This window comes from Pezoporus wallicus, unplaced genomic scaffold, assembly GCF_028554395.1.
Source record: "Pezoporus wallicus isolate ANWC-B61680 ecotype Strahan unplaced genomic scaffold, APGP_CSIRO_Pwel_v1 contig_6789, whole genome shotgun sequence".
NCBI lineage: Eukaryota > Metazoa > Chordata > Aves > Psittaciformes > Psittacidae > Pezoporus > Pezoporus wallicus.
The window spans coordinates 1,800,740-1,823,520 of record NW_026637361.1 but is presented as its reverse complement, the minus strand read 5'-3'; the positions used below and the strand labels follow the sequence as shown (position 1 = coordinate 1,823,520).

Genomic DNA, 22,781 nt, shown 5'->3' with positions numbered 1-22,781 from the left:
GGAGTGGTGTTGTCAATTGTGTTCTTGTTGGTAGTTTTTTTTCACTATTCTGCTCCTATAACTGATCTACTAATTTGCTGTTTTGAACTCAGCCTTTGTCGGAATTATGGGTAACACAAGATCATACAAACTGCTAGACTGGAATAGTTTCAATTCAGGTATTTTACTAGTCATTCAGTACTACATATGCTGACAGAAATTATGGCAGCTCAGTGAAGTTCTTAGAAATGCTGTAGGGTATTTAGGTTAATGCTTCAAATTTAAATGTTTAATCATCAGATGCCTAAATGTCTTGTTTTAATGTTGTTAAAGGCTTTCTTAAAAATTGCAAAACATTGTTTTAGTATAAAGTAGTACTGCTAAGAATAATATCAATCTGGAAAGCTGAATGTTCACTGATTATTTTGTAGTCGCTTTCAGCTCAGCGTCCATGAAGCAAATAATTTAGGGAAAGAGTTCTTTATAAAACTGGGATAATACCAGGTGTGAATTTCTTTTTTTGTTTTTTTTTTTTTTTTTGTTGGTTACTTTGAGGGTAGGGGGTTATTGGTGAGTTTTGTTTTGTTTTGCGTGAGCTTACACTTTCTTCAACAGTGGTTGTACTGTTAATTTCAGGAAATTGATGGATGTGTTTGTTCTAAATAATAGATATAAAAATTGTCTGAGAGAATGGAAAATAGATGATGAAGACTATAAATTTAAAGAGAAAGTATAGTATATCATCCAGGATTGGTTGGTTCATAAATCTTGTATTGTAAAATGCAATCAGCTTTCAGGTATTAAAGCATAATTATTTGAACTTTTTAATCACTTTAACACCTAACTTGAAAAAAAAGCCCCAATAGTCTATTTTTTATGCAGTTTTAGGGATCAAAGTGTATAACTTCCTTATAGAGTGGCGCAGAGAATAATGGATGAGATGATGAGGCAGTCTACTGAAAAGCTACATACAGTACTGGCCTGTTAGGGGGTGAAATAAAGACTTACCCCCACCCCCCTTTTCCTCCGGAAACATAACATGCTTTAGAAGAAAGGCAGGCATAACTTCTCTATAATACCCAAACTAGCAGACCTTGCCAATAGTCAATGTTTTTAAAGCTGGTAGGGTAGAAAGGTATAAAGCTGACCTGTGGGAGTTTGTTTCCACTTGAAACAAACTTTCCTTCTTGGTACTTCCCTGTTGCAGTGCAGCTCTGTGTCCTGCTCTAAACTTCAGTTTGAATTTCCAGGTATCCTTGTTTCTTGCTGCAATAACTATCCTGTAACATTATAATTATGAAGATTTCTGGTTTTGCTAGTTTTATTTGCTTGTACTAAAGTGATAATATTTTAAAATTAATTTTACTTTCTGTATGAAACTAGTATTATGAAATTCTCAGATCTGTTACTGGTTCAGCATAGTCTGAATCAAGGTGTTAAAAATGCACCAAAAATATTTTTGTCTCGTATGCTGCCATGAAAAGTTCAAATTAATTGTTGCTTCTTTGAGATAGTGTTTAGTAGGATGTTACTGTGGAAGAGTTTTATTAGAATAATGGAGTGAGATATGTGCAGTCACTAAACATATATTGAGTTAGGCTAGAAAGTGATTCAGAAATGTAAGCCTAGGAAGGTAAGGGGAAGGCAGGAGTTCATTTTTCAATAGAATAACCAAAACAGTACCCTAAATTCTTTAGAAATGACAGAAAAAATAAGGCAAATATATTATACCCAGAGGTGTTTGTTTCCCAAAAATGTTGTAGTAGGGAGGTTTAAACCCAACAGTAATTTTGGAGTTAACATCTTGCTGATGAGGTCTGTATTTCTGCAACCTTGATGGGTATCAGCAGCTCTGTAGTAACAGTCTTGATTAATCCTACTGGTTAGGGACTGAGCAGGTTATGCTTATATTCCTGGAAGTATGTTTCTTTTCAGAGCTAGGTATGTTGGCTGAATGAAGAAGAAAGGAGGAAGACTGTTGTCTTCCATCAGTTGTCACATATGGTGTGTGATGTATAGTAGAGTTGCAGATTACATACAAGTTAACTCTGTCTTAGATTGGAATAATGAATATGCTGTGCAGATCTGTCATCACTGAGAAACCAAAGGAGAAAATTTTTATTAATCTCTACCTTCTAGAGCTTGTTGCCAGCTCTGTCATTGCTGGCTGATACTTGGCCTTAAGGAGAACAAGGATATATACAGCTTAAGGAAAATAATACTACATCTTTACATTATGCTTACACTCACAAGAACGTAATCACAGCCATAAGTAAGCTAAAATTATTTTCCTTTTTGAAAATATTCAGGCTTTGTTTAAGCCTTCCTAGTAACCTGCATAGTAGCATAGAAGGATATTTCTTTTTTTGCCAATGGCAAGGAGGTTTATTTAATTAAGTTTGTAAGATGTACCAGGACCATCTGCTCATGGTGAAAAGTAAAAGATTTAAAAATACTTGAAAATCAAACGTGGAATTAAAGACTGTTTCATGAATGGAAAACAAGCTACTAAAACGTCTGTGAATTATAGTTCAATGACAAAATTGTTCAAATGCTTTTAAAATTACAAAAAAGGTGATGATTGAGATGATTCTGAAAAATGAAAGTAGAAAAGAGGGTATATAGTAAAGTGGAGGAAATACACTGATGCTGTCTCTGAAAAAAGATGTTGAAGATGTACTATAAATATGGAAACATGAAAGGAGTCCCCGATCCAGGAGACAGGGTCTTTGTTAAAATTTTCCTCTGATGTTCAAGGTTCCTTAAGAAGTGCAAGGAACTTGCTGAGTAGACTGCTTTTGCATATATCTGTTTCATAGCACCAACATATGCAGTGTTATCACATAATTGCACTTTTAAATTCCTTATTGAGGGAGCTGCTTCAGGAGTGATTCTTGAGCTCCAGTAGTTAGAAATAGGAAGGAGAAAAAGATTAAGAAAAATCCTAAGGATCTTGTATGATACCCAAGGAGCACAGGAGTTGCTGTGGGAGTGTTGAAATTCTCCAGAACTCTTGTTTTTGTATATGAGGAAATGTAAGAGGAGAGCTTGAACATGTTTTGGTTCTGCAACTGAATGCTTTTCTTTCACAGAAACACAAACATACAGTGAAGGCCTGAATTACATTTCATGCTGCTGCCTGGGGTGTAAATGTGGCATACTTGTAAACGCAGTAGGAAAGGTCAGAATGTTTCTGGTTTTGTCTGATGTGGCTATAGTTCGGAACTAGTAAAAAACCAACATGTTAAGCTTGACCTCTTGCTTTTTCTTGGAGAATTTCCAGGTTGACTTCATGTACATCAGTGTGTGTTGATACGATAGTGTGAGGTTAAGGCAGTTGTCAGAAGCTTTTCTGAGCGGAGCAAGGGGTGCGATGTTTTTCAGTAATATTTTAGTCTATTTTTTGCAATTCCCAGAAGAGTATATGTTCCTGAATGTTTTTTATTGTTAATGTGAGTGGTGTTTGAATATCCTTTTTTTGAAGCAGTTGCACCCCTATGTTCATTAAATAATTTGCTTTGTGACTGTGCAGTATTTTTCTTTTGGAAAGTTCTGAGTAGATACTTGTGTAACTGAGTAAGTCATGGTCACTATCAGTATAGAATAGTATTCCTGTGTTCTGTTAGAGGTTTGTAACTCAATAAACTTGGCATTTAAAATCTTTGGTTTAGAATTCTTTGCCTAATAGTAATGCTATTTAATGTGTTCATATTGATTTAAAAGTTTCCCTGAAATTTAACCAACAGTGTGAAAGCCGTCATAGACTTCTCACTGCACAAATGCTCCAATAAAGCTGTTGCTTACTGCACCACTGCAGTTCGGATTTGGATTGATGGTACAAAAGAGAGAAAACCTTGATCTTGCAGAAAATTGTATTTCTTGCTCATAACTCTTCCTAATTTAAAAACACAGGGTTTGGCTGAAACTGATATCTTGATATAATTTTCTTCGTGGATTAAAATGAATTTTTTCAGCCTTATGTCATTCTGTTGTTGCAAAGATACACTTGTGTAGAACTCCTTGTCTGGCTCAAAATATATTATTGTTAGAAGAAAACTAGAATGATTCTAGTTGAAAGGATGCCTTCCCAACTAAATTACAGATAAACATGTCCCTGTAAAATGTCTATAGACAGTATTGTAGGAAAATGGCAGATAACACAAATTCTAACTGACCATAACAGTATTATAGAAATAGTCTGGTTAAATGTTAATGGATAAGATCATTATCTGAGTTGAACTAGGCACAAGAGATTCTCCTTTGAAATGCTGAGACTGAAGATCCTTGATATGCCATGTTTCTTTAAGGAAATACCGTGGTTTTATTCTTCTCTCTGGTTCAGTTTGTACTTTGGGTTCTGTTACTGCAATTTGGTTTTGACCTGTTGCACTAATATTTTCAGTGGGTTTTGTAAGTTTCAAGGTTTTGGTCTCTCTTAATGTGGTCTCATTGAGGTCCTGAACTCCAAAGGCACTGTAGGAAAGGCTCCTTGGATCCAGTTTAGAGAGGCTTCTTCGACTGGTTTGTCTTGAAACAAACGGTTGTGAGTGCATGGAAATAATGAATGCAGAGGTTCTGTGAATGTAGCAAATAAAAGCCTGAGGAGTGTAAACAGTGAATAGGAAATACAGAGGCGGTATAATTTTGTGCAAAATAATAATGTCCCGTTTCTGCAGTTGTGCAGCGGGGTAGATAGACTGCATAGCAGTTGGCAGGAAAGCAACAATCTTGTCTGTGAATTTCTGTCCGTGTTTGTTGAGAGATGACTTTTGTTTAAAATTCTGTGTTTCTTTCAAGGACTCTGTTAGATAAACTAGTAGTATTGTTGCTTGTTTTCAGGTTCCAGATAGTTTGGCTTGTATAAAGCTGTGAATGATACTTTTAGTTAATTTTGTGATACCAGTTATAAAATAGATAAAATGTGGTTTAAGCAGACTTGTCTTGTTACAGTTTAGCATCTCCAGCTTTGTGTGGTAGCCCCTTTATTGCCGTCATCTGAACCGCAGTAACCCCTTAAAGACTGGGTGTGTTTTAAAATATCTTGTGGTTTTTTGTGCCAAGATGACAAAGCAGTGGAGAGATACAAGATATAGTAAGCTTTTAGTAAGTTTTACCTAGCAGCTCTTCAAAGTGATAGACCGTGCCCTTGTTACTTTAATAGGGTCAATTAAAACAGATTCCTTAGATCTATTGTAGTGTCCCCTCATGATTAGAGGAACAAGCTGTGAGGACTTCACCATTATAGGATGAATGACTGATGGAAATAATAATTAAAAGCTGGAGTGACAAAGTCACATATTTAAGTCTGGCAGTGATGCATTAATTTCTGATATTTGACATTTTATGATGCCTGGACAGTTCTTTTGAACTTTTATAATTCTAAGGAAGTATGGTGAGGTTTAAATCTTAAATGTGGTGTTAACTTAATAATTTAATGCTGTTTAATTTTTAATATGTACATTATAAGTATCTTTTGTCTTAAAATTCTGGTTTGGTTTTGGTTTTTTTTTTTTTTTAGTTACTTTAATTTATAGCTAAAGGAAACCACCTTGTGATACAAATAAACTGTTACTGCAGTTTTGGTATTATTGCAGGATTTTTGTTTGTTTGTGTAGAGATGATACTTTTTTTGCAGCTTGTGCAGTTCCTGTCAGACCTTCATCTATGATTAAAAGCATAAATTATAGGATGTATTACTGTTATGGTGGTTGTAGATAATGCTTTTTGGTATTGGTAGTAAATTTTGTTGAACCAATTCATGGAAAACTATTGCCTCAAAGATTACCTTTAATATTTAGAAAAGATTAAATTATGCTGTAGTCTGTCCAAGTGATTCTTGTATGTTTATTTCTAAGATTGATTACATATACAACTTGCAAGGTGTCTGATAGACAAAGTGTAGAACAGTGGAGGTTTGCTTTTTTCAGTGTGACAGTCCAAGAAGTTACTTTCTGTTTTTAATCTGGGCATTCTGTTTATATTTACAAAGTTAAATCAGTTCATGTCAGAGATACCGTGTAACGGTAGACTGTATAAAATATTTGTGTTTAATGATGTTGGTCATAAAGCTTATAAGATCAGCCAGTTAAAATATCCTGCCATGTAAATGCGCGAAAGCTGGATGCAGTTTTAATCCTAAATGTTCGTAAATTCATTTCTTCAGTAATTTAAGGGTTTTGTCAACATCCAAACTTAAACCTGCTTTTTTGCTCATTCAGCGTTTTAGTCTTGAGAAGTGGGATATGTGCTGTCTGACCTCATCTGTCAGAAAAGCACCGATTAAATATTGTTCTCTAGGCTGGATGTTTTGTCCGTAGTTTAAGCTTTGTAGGAGTAAGTAAATATACCTGTTCTCTTTGGTGGTGTGGTTGCACTGTTTCCTGATGTTTTAGTGTATCTTAGTTTTCATTTGATAAATCCCAGTAATCTACTTCCTTCAGTTCTGTATTGTAAGCAATGTTTTCATTTTCACATCTTTTGGTCTTAAAGATGAATATAGAGTAATTTTTTAAAAAAGGATGGGGTGGCTTTGAAAATCATTCCAAAGTTTAGGTTAGTCTGTTGTAGGTTTAGTTACTCGCTACCCAAATTTTGTGTTTAAACTTCACAGACAAGGGGATATGACTTTTTATACAGTTATTTAATCATATTTTAGAAAGATAAGCAAGCAAAGCAAAAAACCCAACATCCCCCTAACCCACCAAAACCAACACAAAACCACCAAATAAACCTATGAAAAAATCTCACACTTCTTTCTGTGTAAGCAGATTAATAGGTTTTAAAGAAGATGATGAAAGAATAAGGGGATAAGGAAGGTGTGGATAATGGCTTTGCCTAGTGAAAGACTCAGATTGAACTTGAAAGACTATTATTGGTGTCTCCATTGCCATTTCTGAGACAACAGAACAATGAGTCATTGTAGATTTTGAAAATCTTTATAGTATGATTTTCCACCTCATTTCAATGTTACATTGTAAATAAAAATATTTACTAATTTATACAATATTAAAATAGATTGAAATTAATCATACATTTCCTACTTCAGAGTAATTGTCTCAGGATATCTAGGGATTCAGCTTCAACACAGTAACTCTTAAGTATGATTTCTGCAGTCAAGAGACCATTCTTAATTTTTCTGCAGTATTAAGGAATCGGTATGGACCTAGCATAATGCAGATTGTGGCTAAATCTAGAAAGGCCCTGTAGAAGTGAACCTCTAGCAAATAACCTTGTAAAGGTGTCTCTTCTTATGTATCAGAAAGTAGAGATAGTGTATAGGGTTATTTCCAGGTGAAAGATTTGGACAGGGTGTTGTCAACAGTACAGCTTCATAGAGGTCCACCTCATATTTTAAAGGAAAACAGTAGATGAATTGGCAGTGGATAGAATTGACTCAAAGGAGATTTAGGGCACAAAATAAATACAGTGCTGTTTGTATCTTGTAAAGCTGTTTACTAAATTTGGAAAGTTTCAGTTGGAGGAGGTTTGATTTGGCATTATTTTGATAGTATACTGTACTGTTGACATTTTCTCAAGTCTTCAACTGTAGAAACAGTGTGCTTTGGTTCTACTTTGTTATAAGTATCATGCCAATTTAGAAAAAAACTATCAATGTAGGTTTAATACTCAGCCTTTGGTTTCCATTAAAGGGCTCATAAGAGCAGTGTAACTTTTGCAGACTTTTTTGCTGAAAGTTCTAGATAAACCTTGCTATAAACTACTCAGTAGATTTGCTAGAAAAGCTTGTGATTGAGTGCTATGTATGCTTGCCTTTTTGCTTCCACCTAGAATCCAGGGCCATTACTTTCTGTAACCATTTCAGTGAGCTGCCATAGTTTTCAGTCTGTACTGTCACCTGATCCAAGCATGCGCCAAAATACCCACTGTTTCTGGCTACTGTCTGCTGAATCTGCTTTGCAAACCCTTAGTTCTTAAGCTTTTGCCTTAGCAAAAACCAAACAGACACTCTTACAGAGTGTACTGGACACATGCCATCCTGCTTCCCTAACTCCTCTAATTGTTTATGTAAATCCTTAGCTTTACTAAACTTGTAAATGCTACAGTGGCATCCCCGTGTGAAATTGTGTGGCTCATGTGTCAAAAAAGGCTGCTTGTGAAAATAATTGTCAGAAGAATATGAATGCTACACATTGCACTGCATTCAGTGTTTTGTATCAATTTATTATTGCAATGTCGTGGTGTTTGATTTTAATTGTAGACAATCATTTTGCGTTTTAATATGCAAAGGTAAGTTCATGTAAACTGAATGTACAGTATTTATGTATAAGCATACTGATCTGTATTTTTGGCTTATTTCTGGAAGAAAAAACCCACTTGATTAAATGTTTTAAGCAGAGGACCCAGGCTTCTTTACAAGCACTTGTTTATGCATGACTCTTATAGAATTTATTTAAGTTGTACAATTAGAATTGTTAGTTGGTTTTTTTTTAAATAACACTGAAGACAATGGCTGGAAAATTATCTCTAATAAGAATAAAAAAAGTATCCATTATATTACTCGAGTTAATAGTTAATTCTGATGTTGAGCAGAGTAAAGGGTCAAATGTTGTTTTAGCAAGACAGTGTTGATATGTGCTTTCTGTTATGATACGGCGTTCTTTTAGATGATTTAGGTGTGTTAACTGTCCTAGAAACTTGGTTTTAAACTTTAAATGGAAAGTTGAATGTTTGCATAGGTTTTGGGACCCGTCATTATTTCTACCTTTTCTGTTCCCCTTAAGCTTATCTGTTCCCTTTCAACATTTCTTTCTGTTTTAGTTTTTACTGTGGCTACATACCTCTTTGGTGTCATATTCTTGTTTGTAATCTTATTCTTTATTCCACAGCACTTTCCCTGTTCATGCCCAGTCACTTCACCTGTTTCGCACTTCCAACTCCATCATGACTTTACATTTTCTTGCACTTTTTATCCTAGAAAGGTCGTTGGTGACAAGTAGGAACAGTTTTTGCCAAATGGTACCTAAAAGTGTGAAGAGAAAAGTGATGATTTAGTAAAATTGGCTTTTTGTTTTTATGTCCAGAAAAAGGTTACTTCTTCTTTGCAGGTGTTCTTCTGTGAAGTACAAAAAGTCATTGTGGCTGTTAGTCAAGGTTTATAGCCAGCTGCCTGTGATCAAGTCTACTTGAGCAAGAATTGCTCTGCATAGTGAACCACTTTTCCTTTTAGTGACACATTTCTGCTGTAAACACTGATAAGCAATCTTCTTGTCCGTGATTGGATGAGGAAAGAGGAATTGCTCCCAAGACCCATATCCATTCTACCATAAAGTGTTAGTGATAACATTTGCAAAATGTGTTTGTGGTCTCACATCTCCGATCCAGTTCTCTAGTTTGTCAGATCTGGTAGCTTTTGCCTTAAAATAGATTTCCAAAGTTGTTCCATTCACCTACCACAGCTGCCGTTAACTGGTGGCAGCAGTCACAGCCTCTGTTCAGGAAGAGATGTGCATGCAAAAGAGAGGCATCTTGCCTCCTACTTCCCTTTGTATACCACAAGTATTCTCACAAGAGAGCTTGGGAAACCCAATCCTATGGTGTGATGGGTTATTTCTGCATGATTATCATCATTTGAAAGCTGAAAAGTGTGAGACCTTGCTATCAGCCACCTGAGTCGGGATTACTGTGTATCATATCAAGCATTTGATTTTCCTAGGCAGTGAGTGTTTAAGCAGTGTTTTCACATTGAGAGACCACAAAGCGCAGTACCTCAAGATTCTATTAGTAATGCAGTGAAACCTGCTGAGGATGAATTTGGATGTAATGGAATGTGTTTGATACAGTTCATGAAAATCCTAGTTTGTTTTGTGTGTTAATGTGTATATTTTTGTCTTGGTTGTGGAGAACCCTCCTAAAAACTGTCACTGTAGGGTTTTCTTGTGTTCAGTGTTCATTTCTTAAAGCAAAGGTGGAATAAACTTCAGTTTGGACATACAAAGTCGCTGATAGTACGGTGCTATGAGGTATACAAGTATTAACATCTGAAGTTAGCTATAGCTGAATATTTATACCTCTGTGCTCTTTTTTTAATTAGAAAGTGATCATTATTTTAGAAAGTGGAATGCCAGTTCTAAATGAAAAGTTGAGGTAAATTCATGAAAGAATGCATCTTGCCGTACAGTATTTTTCTTTCAGTAAATTTCAAAATGTGTATATCTGCATGTTTCATTTTTGTTCGTCATGTTGTCAGAGAACCTAGTGTATGATAGAGGGTTATCATACACTGTATTTATAATATTCCTGATAGTACAAAATCGGTTCCCAATGACTCTCAGGTTTTGACATTGATATTTTAAATCACGATTCAGCAGGGAGATCTCAATGGTTCGGAGTTGGTATCTGTGCAAAGTTTAATTGATTTCAGGAAAATTATATAAGAATCTATCTGTTCAGAGCCCTTCATAGCATCTGAGTGCTTTTTGTTTCTTTCTGTTTTTCCCATTTTATCTATAAAAAATTAATATAGTTTTCAACTAAGTTCATTGTTACAGGTAAGCCGTTTTCAAAGGAGAAACAGTTGGCAAACTTAACTGTAAATGACAATACTCGTTGACTTTGTATGTAAAAAGCTTGTGAGATGAGCTTTAGTTCTGGGAAACTAATTGCCGAACAGTTAAAATAAATGAATTGCTACTGGAATAAGTTTATGCACTCTTTTTTTTTTTTTTTTTTTTTTTTTTCATTTTTAGTGTAGTATTCAAGAAAAGCAGATAACATTTTAATGTACAAGGTCAAAGACAGTAAAGGTTATTAGAGTTTTGAGGGGGGGAGACAGAAGGTGCAGTTGCCAGCATACTGAAGCAAAAAGGCATCAGAAACCACATAATTAACATACATCTTGTACTTAATGTTGATAATGTAGTAGTTTCAAATAACTATGGCTTTTCAAAGTTAGAAGTGCTGAAATAAGGAATAGAGAGCAGTGAGCTTGATTAGTGATAATATAATTAACAGAGAACTGCTTGCAGCAGGAAAAACTATTGAGGTTATTTCAAAGATACCAAGTGTGTACCCAAGTGAAATACAACTTCATCACTACAAATACTGTTTCATTACTACTACTGCTTTTTTGATATTATAGCATATCTGTGATGCTTTGTTGTAAGTTACATGCATCTCTTGTGCTGTTGGAACTGACGGTATGGCTTTCAAGTGGGTAGAGATTGGAACAGTATCTACAGTATTTTGGTGTTATTTGTCATATGGATAGCAACAAGAATGCAGTAATTTGTCAGAAGCTATTCATGTGGGTGATAAACAAAAAAATTGGTAAGCATGAAAAAGCCCTGTCAAGTGTTTGCTTGAAGTATGATAGCTAGGAAAGAAAGTGTCCAGATACAAAAAAACTCTTACATATGAAAAATTCAACTTTTCAGATGAATTGCATGAAGCTTTATGTTGACATAGTGCAGAATAGTGAACTGATTTATACTTTGTCTTTCAGATGAACCAGAAACACGAGATGCATGGTGGGCAGAAATCAGACAAGAAATAAAATCCCATGCCAAAGCATTGGGTTGTCATGCTGTAGTGGGCTACAGTGAATCAACTAGCATTTGGTAAATCATGATGATGATTTGAATTTCAAAATGCCAGAGAAAATTTATTTCCTGTTCAATGGATTAAAAATGATTCAACACAGTTTTTTGTTTTGTATAGTACACCTACTTCAGAGAGTTTGTTAAAGTAACTTTCTGAGATTTCAGTATTGTGCTTTTTTTAATGTGTTTTGGTTTGGGTTTTTATTGGGTTTTAAGTTTTTTCTAATGAATGTTACAAGTTTTATTAAAACAAGAAAAATCAAACTGATGTATTTGCTTTGGTAGTAATATTGATTTATCTATGAAGTTTTCTAGAACTAATCTACCTAAATAGTTAAGACGGTTCTTGAAAGTGTATGTATCGTAGATTCATTAATGAGGACAACTGGCAGACCAGTACTTAAATTGTAAACTTCAAACTTAAGGCACAAGTTAGTAGGAATGTATTAATTGTAAGTTAAAGGAGAATATGCTGCCTGATAGATCTAGACTACTCTGGGTGTAAATGTTCTGTTATTTCTTTCTAGAACATGTGCAATTATTTTTGTCTTTCAGTACCTCAGTAGTGTTTAACTGTTAAACTGCAGCTCTGCAGTAGTCACTCCAGTGTCTTAAAGAAAAACAGAAAAGATTTGGAGAAAGATTTGGAAATTTGGTGTGGGTTTTTTTTGGTTTTTTGTTTGTTTGTTTGTTTTTTTAGAGAAAAACCAAAACCCATTGAATATATTGTTTTTTTCATATAGCTTAAATTTTGGAAGTCAAGTGCTTGTGCTAACAGAGTAAGAAAACTGGAGAGCTGGGTCATTTTCCCAATGCTGTCTTGTCTGGTTCTGTCTTTCTTGGTGTATTAAAGTTTGTATTTTTACATCAGAATTGCAATGTGCAAGTTCCCATTGCTGGGGGATGAACTTGCACTAAAAATTAAAGGTTTATTCCACTGTCAGTCTCCTTGTAAAAAGCATGAATATTTAGGTTTGGTTTTTTTTTGTACCTTAGCTATGAAGAGGGAATGTACATAGTATAGATGGGCAGTCAGTTTCATTTTTTGTTAAGTAATTTAATGGCATAATATTTGATTGTCAGCTGAATAGTTCTAGATATCCCATGCTTACTTGCCAGTTCAGCTTAATTCCATGGTTAAAGAGTAAGTCTCTGCAAGTACTGGTCTGCCAGATATGTTATGTATGAAAAATTATTCTGGAAAGAGAAACAACAATAAAAAAGGCATGTGTCATTTCAGACAATGCGGGAAAGCTTTTCTGCATATTTTTTCCAATATAGTATTTTTAAGTACTGCATATTAGATTTGTTTCTTATTTAGCAATTTCAGAAATGCCAAAAGTTCTGTGGTCATAGTTTGCACTTTTGACAGCTTTAACTGTTAAACAATGAATATGGTCAGTTACTTTATATGCTATTATGTACCATTGTTGTAGTTGTTTGTAGTAAAATTTTACTGGTTTGCTACTTTTTATCCTTCGAGAAGCACCCTTGTCAGTGTTGTATTGTAACTTCATTTGAAAGGCAATGTTTTTAAGATGATGAGGCTCTCACCTTCTGTTTCACTTCGGTAAACAATTATGCCCAAGGTTTTTTTTAATGTTTCTTTTGCTTTTGTTGGTAGTCTGGATTTCTTTGCATTATTAACTATAGTATTGAAAACCATACTTAAACCTGGTTAGCCGTTGTGATGTTACAGTGTATTATTTATAGCATAGGGCAAAGCTCTTCAATCTTTCTGAATATCTTACTTATATATTGGTTTAAATACCAGAAGAGCATTGTTTGTGAGATTTAATGGATAAAATTGCACAAATACACAAAATTAGTTGTTATATTGAATTCATTAAGACTTTTGTACCAGCCTTTTAATCATAATAGTTTTAAATAAAAGTAGAACTAAGTAGTAGGAATTCACTTTGTTGTAATTCTTTTCTCTTACAGTGAAGAGGTCTGTATTTTGTCTGCATCTGGCACAGCAGCTGTACTGAACCCTAGGTTTCTTCAGGATGGCACCATGGAAGGCTGTTTGGAACAAAGGTTGTCATGGCAGCCTGGCTTCTTTTCCATAGGGTCAGAGAAGGGAGAGGTTGATTTTTTTCCTCAGAGCCAAGATAGTTCTTCTCTATTAGGGTAGGTTACAGAGTTACAGTGCAGGATGCGGGACCAACCACTTTACTGCTTTTCACTAACAACAACAACAACAGAAGTAATGGAACTCTGCACCAAATTAGATATTCTTTTTTTATTTCTAACAGTCTGAATAAGGTAACACATTTGACTACTAACCACAGATCATAACTCAGTTTTTTTTTCTTTGTTGCTCTTCAGGTATCTTTCTGAACTTTATAGCACTCTACAAAAAATGACACATGTATAATAAATTACATAAGCCAAAAACTGCAGTGGCTGTAATATGTGTATATATGCTTTATCTATACTATTTAAGAGCTGTATGGGACCTAAAATAACTTGATTGTAAACCAAAGCTGGTGCCAGACTTTTGTAAAAGGATATATGTTTTAATTAAGTTAATGAACAAAATCACAAAAATGAAGGAAAACCATGAAGTTTCCCTTTGTTTCTGTTCTTGTGAATAAAATCTGAAGAGTGAGTGTTGACAAACAGTTATTTTTACAACAAATAATGCATATTGGCAATTTGTTAATGTGTTTGTCAGGATAGTCATCAAATATCTCAAGGAATTACTGTAGTCATAAATAAGGCTATTTATTATACCTTAGCACTTAGCATTCCGTTTTCCATAAATAACCTGTCCACCATAGTATTATTTATCATTATTTTATTGTGTTAGCAGGAGGCCATTATCTTCTTGTATAAATAGACTTTTGAAAACTCTAGCCAGAAAAAAAAAAAAATTCTATATTCATTATATGATGGAGAGAAAACATTATCGTGTTCATAATATGAAGAAAATTGCATTTTTACCAAAATACGTATTTTTGATGCTACTAAAAGTTTTGGGATAGATTAGAAATGCCAAAGGAAGGTAAAACAACTAAACAGACAAAACCTATGTTTGACACAAAATATACTTGCCGAAGTCTATAATAACTAATGTTCCAAATCTGTCAGATTTGCTTAAGCATCTCTTCAGAATTCACTGAGAAGGATTGTTTATGCAAAGCAGAATAAATTTGCAGTGATGCAGTTAGCCTATGCTTTCCTTGTTCATATTTTTGCAGTAGTTATTCCTAGATATTTCATACGGAGGAGCAGGACTAAGTGTTCTAAGTGAATAACAATTTTTACCCAAAACCTTACATTAGGAAAAATCTTGCTATTCTTCTTAAAATGTTAATATATATTGTGCTGCTTCTCAGTTAGGATAGTTGATTTGTTGTTTATGTTCTGCTCATTAGGTTTGTGTATGTTTTTGGACGCAATCCATATAAAAGACCATTGTATTTGGTACCTCAAATTCTCTGTATAACTGTTGTACCATGACTACATTTAGAAATTGTAGTGCCTGAAGCCAGCTCAGTAATGTTTCAGGTTTATAGAAATTGCTGGTCATTGTATGTATCATTTTTTGATCCCTGTATAACGAGTTCAATGCAAGTTTTATTTATAGCATTTTTTTCTAGTAGCGTGCAGCCTAATTCTGTTCTTCTAATTTATAAAATGCAATACTTGTCACGTTGGTATAAGGTTGCAGTGTATGATTTTTATAGGTATCTGTAGGTGTTGATACACATATGTGTATATTGATCATTGTTAATAACATGCAGATATTTTAAATATGTTCTCCATAATGTATTTTTAGGATTGAAGAAACTTCACCACCAGGTTGTGGATTTTGCCATATACCATATGATGAACTGAACATGCCATTCCCTGCTCACCTCACTTACTGTTACAACTGCAGAAAGCAAAAAGTTCCTGATGTTCTTTTCACCACAATTGATCTTCCTGTAGAGGCAATAGTTATTGGGAAGGGATGTCTTATTCAAGCCAGGTATCTATAAAAATGTTTACTTAGTCAAGTTTTGGAGATCTTTGAAAGAATTCCTCTTGCTAAAATTCAGCATGTCATGGAATCGTATCACAGAATCATACAATAGCTTCGGTTGGTAGGGATCTTAAAGATAATTTAGTTCCAACTCCCCTGTCACGGCCAGGGACACTTTCCACTACATCAGGTTGCTCATCAAACCTTGATTAATGACAGTGTATTAAGGTACAGGAGGAAGAGGAGGACAGCCTTCTCCTCCCCCGGTTACATGTTGTGTCTGTTGATAGTCTGGTGACTTACTCAGGTTGATGGACGTTTGATGTGGTCATACAGCTATTGCACAGCTACAGCTACAGCTGGTACAAAAGCTATTGATGTCCATAACTGGGCAGGATCCCTGTAGAATTGTTGGCTGTATACAGCTTATGCTGTGGTATTTGAACTTGAAAAAGGGATAAGGTGGTTTACAGTGGGAAAGAAAGAGAGTTAGCTGTGTACACTGTGTATGGGTGGCTAACTACATGGATAAGTAACTGGATGGTCGGGCTGAGAGGTAGTGATGTATGGTTTGTAACTGGTCTGGATGGCCATGACAAGTGTAATAGTCTGCAGTGGGATCTGTCCTGTTGAACAGCTTCATGTTGTGAAGGGAATGATATACTGCATTCTCTTCAAGTTTGCCAGATACACAAAGATGAATGGCACACCAGACAATATGATACCTGTCCAGTTTTGCCCTGTGAGACTAGCATGTACACCAGAAAACTAGAGCAAGTTCACTGGTGGGTCACCAGAGTGGTAAGGAGCATCTGCCCAATTAAAAGAAATTGTGGGTACTGGACTTCTTCAGTCCAGAGAGAGGAAGAATTTAGGGGGACCTCATAGCAGCCTGCCAGTATCTATTAGGAGGTTATGGAGCATGTGCATAGCCAGATCTGCATAGTGGGAAAGTGAGAGATTGGGCCTAAACTGAAGCAAGAGAGATTCAGAGTGAATATAAGGAAGCACTACTTATCATGAGGGCAGTCATGTAGTGGAGAAGATTTCTTAGGAGGTATGAAATCTCAGTCTTTGGTGATGAGACCTGATTGGATAAAGCTCCGAGTGTCATGGTCTGAGCTTAGGGTTACTTTCTGTGTTGCCTATTCTTATTGTTAATATAAATATGCAGTTTTCTATTAAAAATGGAAATCAGATCTTAGTTATTGAGACTCAGTGCCTCAGTCTGCCTTGATTTTCCTGATGAGAATTTAATGTTTTACAGGATTTTAAATTACATTGAAAAAGAAACTGATTGTATCAGGTTATATAACAAAAAAGAAGAAAAAACCAACCCTGTGATCAGTTTCAGTCTTCAGTCCATTAAAACTGTTCACCTGCTGATGTCATGTACTGTTTCTTATTGTCAGGTTATGCCGTCTAAAGAAGAAAGCTCAAGCTGAAGCAAATGCAACAGCTATCAGTAATCTCTTGCCATTTATGGAATATGAAGTGCACACCCAACTGATGAATAAACTGAAGCTGAGAGGAATGAATGCTCTGTTTGGGCTGAGAATTCAGATCACTGTGGGTGAAAATATGCTGATGGGGTTGGCAGTAAGTATGATTTGAATCTCTGAATTCTTTTGCTTTATTACAGTATTTTTTCAGCACAAAAAGACATGCAGATATTGTGGAATACAGAGTAATGTAACATTATAAACATGATAAAAGAGGTCATGGAAGGGAACAAGGTGTCAAATTGTTGACAATTCAGGACAGACTGTCTTTCAGCACCAAATAAAGAATTACAGAATCTCTTGAAACTCTGTTAGAGGACAAAATTATTAGAAAAGGGATGAGAGAAAAATAAATGGTTTAATGACATAAATTACAGAGAAATTACAGTGTTCTTCAAAGGTCGTGTCAAAGAGATCCCTGTAGTTCAAGTTGCATTAGAATTTCATTACAAGTAAGGTAAATAAAGTCTCAGTAAATCTTTTGGTTTGTTGCTAACAAAAGACAGGTCTGTTGCATCGTCTTTGGCACTGAAGAAGTAAATGATAGATCAGGAGTTTCGCACAGATAGTCATGAAGTGTTCATTAACAGTATTTTCTAACCTCATTCTGTCACGTGGGGTTAGAATAGTGAAGTATGCTGCTTCTTCCTGCATCAGTATAAGATGATGTTTAAGTAATATAGACTGGCTTGCATTTTCTTTTATCTGGACTGTTGATCTGTTTTCTGTAAATGAAAATGGGATTGTTACACCTTCAGTGATACAGCAAATGGTTTGGCCAAGTTTTAAATCTTTGCAGCCATCACTTGCCTAAGCAAAACATACCGCAACAGAGGTTTTAATTTATAGTTTATTTGGAATGCATAGGTAAGTTAAGGACTCCACAATGGAAAGAACCCATGAGAAGGAAAGGCTTTATTAAAAGGATAGTGTGGGGTGTTCGGGTTTTTTTTTGGTAAGTGAACAGAATAGAAAGATCACGGGAAGAGAGGATACTGTAATGTGCATGGTACGGTGCTGTATGTTATAGCATAAGCATCATGGAAAACTTTATATGAAAATACCAGAAGTATATGTTTATGTAATTGTAACTTTTCTTAATGACTTTTTAAAAGTCTGCAACAGGTGTTTATCTAGCAGCTTTGCCAACACCTGGTGGTATTCAGATTGCTGGGAAGACTCCAAATGATGGCACCTATGAGCAGCATATATCTCACATGCAAAAGAAAATAAATGATACAATAGCAAAAAACAAAGAACTTTATGAGATTAATCCTCCAGTAAGTAAAGCTTTTATATTCTTAAAGCATTCTGAGTCAAACAGATATATACCATGAATTATAATCCCTAATATACCTATGAATTCTTACTGAGCTAATCATTCAGAACATAAGTTTTTTTTAATAGAGATACCGAGTCTTTTCACTATATTTTGTAAACCTACTGGAATTTTCAGATCTCTTAAGTCACATAACCAAATTGGTTTGTACTTATTTAGATTCATTTCTCAGTAAAATTATTTTCTGAATGTTCTGATTCTTGGAACTGTTAACATTGTTTATAGTTGAAATTATTTCTAAGCTACATAGAACAATGTTAATTTGTATATCCTTTTTAGGAGCTACCTGAAGAAATCATTGGGTCTCCCATTCCAGAGCCAAGACAACGTTCCAGGTTATTAAGATCTCAGTCAGAAAGCTCTGATGAAGTTACAGAGCTAGACCTTTCACATGGGAAAAAGGATGCTTTTGTCTTGGAGGTGATGGATGTTTTCAGTACTCCTTTTCATATTTCTCTTTTTCTGAAATATATGTGAAAATATGGAGTAAACTTTTCTCAGTTATCTCCAAAGGCAGTTGTTAAATTATATATAAATTTTTGGGTTTTGTGTCAGTGGAAAATGTTAAGTATTGGAATTCCATTGTCTCTTATTCTAGCAATATCTGGAATAAAAGCTGATAAGAAATGCCCTTCTGCGTACTTCAAGCAGGAGTCATGACTCATCCAAAATTTAGATATATTTTTATAAGCATTGAGCTTCTGTATTGTCACAATAGCAATGACTTATGTCTCATTGGAATAGGCAGAGAATGATCATGTCAGTATAATACAGACCTTATGATGAGAGCTGCAGTAGCCAAAGGTCCTCTAGCTGGAAAGACTCATAATTTGTTGTGTGGAACCTTCAGCATTTTCAGTTGCTTTTAAAATTTTCTTTTTATCATTTTTGTCTTATACCTATTGCAGTTTCTGTGAGTTCTGTGCACATTGCTTTATTTTTAATACAGTTTAATTAAGGGAACTATTTTTCAAGTGTTAAGCATATCATAGGCTGCTAGCTAAGATTTGTGGGTCTGGTTGATGGAATCCTTTTTTAAAATCTCAGCTTAATTGCCTGATAGATATCTCTTGATGACAAAGTTCTTAAATTTTTCTGAGACTTAGGAGTGGAACAGCAACATGATTTTTAGCAATTACTCTTTTTCCCAGATTGATGATACAGATGCAATGGAAGATGTACATTCTTTGCTGACAGATGCTCCACCACCTTCTGGTAAAGTTAAAACAATATTTTTCTGATTCATATTGTAGGCTGCAAAATTGTAGAATCTTAGAATGGTTTTGGTTGGAAGTGACCTTAAAAATCATCCAGTTGCCAACCCCCCTGCCACAGGCAGGAACACCTTCCACTAGAGCAGGTTGCTCAAAGCCCCAGGTTGTATGGGGCAAAATAGGTGACAAAATTTAGACTGAATGGCTAAATTGTTCAGGGTCATTGAAATTAGAAGTACAGAGAGACAAATGGTCTTTAAGTATTTGTAGCCATGTAATCTGGCAGATTGGCATTGTATTCCAAGACTGTTATTTAAGGTGAGCGATTTGCCCTTCCAGCACTCTTGTTCAACAAGTGCATTTATATTTTCCTTGCTTTGTGGTTGTGCCATACTATCACTTTAGGCATTTGGCTGTTTGCATTTTGAGTCTGTGTGTGCCTTCAGTGTTCATAGAATTTTGCATCAAGGTGTGTACTCATCCAAGAGCCAGCTTCTTACACATGGTTTCTTTCAGCCACTTTTTCCTTTCTCTAACATTCAGAAGAACAAGGAATCATTGCTGTACGTCAGTGTTCTTTGTGCTGTTTGTTGTCATATAGATATCTGTCTTACCCTCCTTGATGCAACTTCTGGCTCTGGATGTAGTTGTTCCTTATATGGAAGTTACTCAGTACATTTGGGTGTCCTTGTCGTCCCTCTCTTGTCTTTGTGAGTTTCCTTATGTTTCTTCTGAGCATGTATCAGTTCTCTTCCTAATAATCGTTACCAGTGTTTATCATTGAGTACTGCTGAGCTCAAAACTTGTCAGAGTTATCTAGTATTACCAGCAAATCTTTTATTCCTCATTGATTATGCTTTGTTAGGTCCTGCTGCAGTTGATTTTACTATCCTAAACTAAGGCCATCGGCAGTCATTTCATATTACCCTCTTTGCAGATAATATCATGAATACATTGGAAGCATACAATCCTGAGTTACAGATGTCTCCACTGTGAAAATTGAAATTATCAAATGCTTTTTGATGTCCAAAGAAGACTGTATCAGTCAGATGCCTTTTGCCTACATGGTTGTAGACAGCTTGTGAGCCGTGACTGTTATTCAGAAAAGTGGTGTCAGTTCCTTTGCAGTGTCTGTGTCGTATGCCCATGAACTCCATTTTCTGGAATATCTTGCATGGGCCAGTAATACAGATACCTGTACTAGGCAATTAGTAAGCCTGAGTCACTACAAGGACCTCACTACCGAAGATGTCGGCTTTTGATGCTCTGAAAGAAAACCTGTTAATATTTATACCTTCTGCAAGCTACTATGCAATTTCTTTTCTAGCTCATTTGGTGCATTTACGTAGGCCCTACCAGATTTTTCTCTTTTGTGGCCATTTAGCTGTATCTTTAGATTTTCAGCACTGCCTATTGGCTGCTTATGACTTTTCTTACCCTGCTGTTTGGTCATTATACTTTTTTTATTTTTTTTCTTTTCAAGTCTCTGTTTAGTAAGTGCTAGATAATTGCACTCATTCCCTAGGTAGTATCTTTAGAGCATCTCTATGCTCTCTGTCAAGAGATTAGCTTTTTAGCTTTTCTTACCACACCAAGTTTCCTCATTTGTACAGAGTTTGTCTATTAGAAACTAGGCAGAGCACTCGTGGATTTTGGATGTTCATTCTTCCTACAAGAATTCTTAAGTATGCCTTGATCAGAGCTAAAAAAACTTAATTGAATGCTGCTTCTTGCTCAGGACCAACTAGTCAGGGGTTTCTTGTTCTGTGGTTTCTACAGGAGTGGTTGTCTGAGCTTCTCGGGGAGCTTGTTTCACCAAGGTAGTCTTGGCATCAACTGGGAATTACCCAGTCTCCATGTGGAGTAACTGTCACTGTTGCATGTGATGCGATTGTAGCTTCTTTCATGTTCCTCAACATGATGACATTGGTGGCCTTGCTTTTTGGCTGTTGAAGAAATATTTAGACTAAGAATTCTGCAGTGAATTAGTGTTTCAGAACTAAAGCTCCATCGTTCTTATCCACTTTTTTATTCACTGTAGTATGAATAACAAAAAGTATGTGTTCCTTTTGTATGTGATATTGTATCCTTCAGATGTTATGTTTATTTTTTGAATGTTGGTCTTATTTCTGGTATATTATTCAATATTGAAAAATACATGAGGGAAAATAGGTGCAAAATACCAAGTAAGATCACACATGTTTCTTTAAAAGTATTTTTGCATTTCAGTGAGGAACACAGATTTCCCCAAATATTTTCTTTACAGGTTTTTACAGTTGCAACACAGAAATTATGCCTGGTATAAATAACTGGACACCGGAAATTCAAGTAAGCTTATTAAAAGAAAATTATTTTTTTTTAATTTCAATTGTGTTGAAATATCCTGCAATACTTAAAATTTTAAATAAAAATAATATATATTAGAGACCATTAAATTTGAAAGAAATCAAAAAGATACTCGTGTGTTAGAAATAAAAGTAGTATTTTGGCAAGAAAAGAGGATAGGAGAAACTGTTTCTTTGTGGGTTTTTTCAATGCAGTCACATTACAGAGAACCTGGTACAAAAATACAAAAATTGGAAAATATTCACAGTAAATATGAACTTTAAGGGTTTGGGCATTTTTAAGAGCTTGGCTAGATTTTGACGGCTCTTAAAAGAAGCAAATTGTTGACTGTATTACTTAGTATGAAATAATAATATGATAACATTAATAGGCTAAGAAGAATTAGATAAAACCAATCTGGTAAGTAGAGAAAAATTCTATTCATGGTTAAGTTTTAAACACAGTGGTCATGTTTGGATGACACAATTCAGTCTCAGAGAGGATGAGTTAAAACAGATCTATTTAATGAGCTTTTATGTCTGGTTGGCACAATGCAAGAATGCTTTACAGAGGCACAGCTCAAAGCTGAAAAAAATATGACTGCACCAGCAGCATACTGTTAGGTTGGTGGGGTTGCCTGTGTACCTATATATGACATTCCATTATTGCCCACATGGTTGCACACAGTTAACATCATTTTTAAGAGGAGTTAAAAAAAATAAGGAGCTGGTAGAATGACTCCTTTATGACCCAACTGAAAATTTTGAGCATAGAGTATTTCTGTCTTCCTTAATCACTTCTTTAATATATATTCATATGCATTAGTTCACAGAAAAATTTCCATATGTTTGTAGAATTTAATGAGCAATAAGCATTTCACTTGACTTACTG

General features: G+C 35.1%; 1 protein-coding gene across 17 annotated transcripts in view; it reads left to right on the top strand.

Moving 5' to 3' along the window:
- The window catches only part of C2CD5 (C2 calcium dependent domain containing 5), a 62,950-nt gene that overhangs the window by 24,925 nt on the left and 15,244 nt on the right, over nt 1-22,781 (top strand). For 8 of the 17 annotated variants that reach the window (XM_057405206.1, XM_057405204.1, XM_057405198.1 and 5 more), the window contains 9 exons: nt 93-158; nt 11,441-11,555; nt 13,482-13,670; nt 15,325-15,516; nt 16,923-17,109; nt 18,128-18,292; nt 18,631-18,771; nt 19,503-19,566; nt 21,832-21,893. In XM_057405206.1, coding sequence (XP_057261189.1) covers nt 93-158; nt 11,441-11,555; nt 13,482-13,670; nt 15,325-15,516; nt 16,923-17,109; nt 18,128-18,292; nt 18,631-18,771; nt 19,503-19,566; nt 21,832-21,893 — 1,181 coding nt within the window. The remainder of the gene's footprint in view (nt 1-92; nt 159-11,440; nt 11,556-13,481; nt 13,671-15,324; nt 15,517-16,922; nt 17,110-18,127; nt 18,293-18,630; nt 18,772-19,502; nt 19,567-21,831; nt 21,894-22,781) is intronic. The other 9 variants (XM_057405210.1, XM_057405208.1, XM_057405212.1 and 6 more) reach the window with 6 other exon arrangements.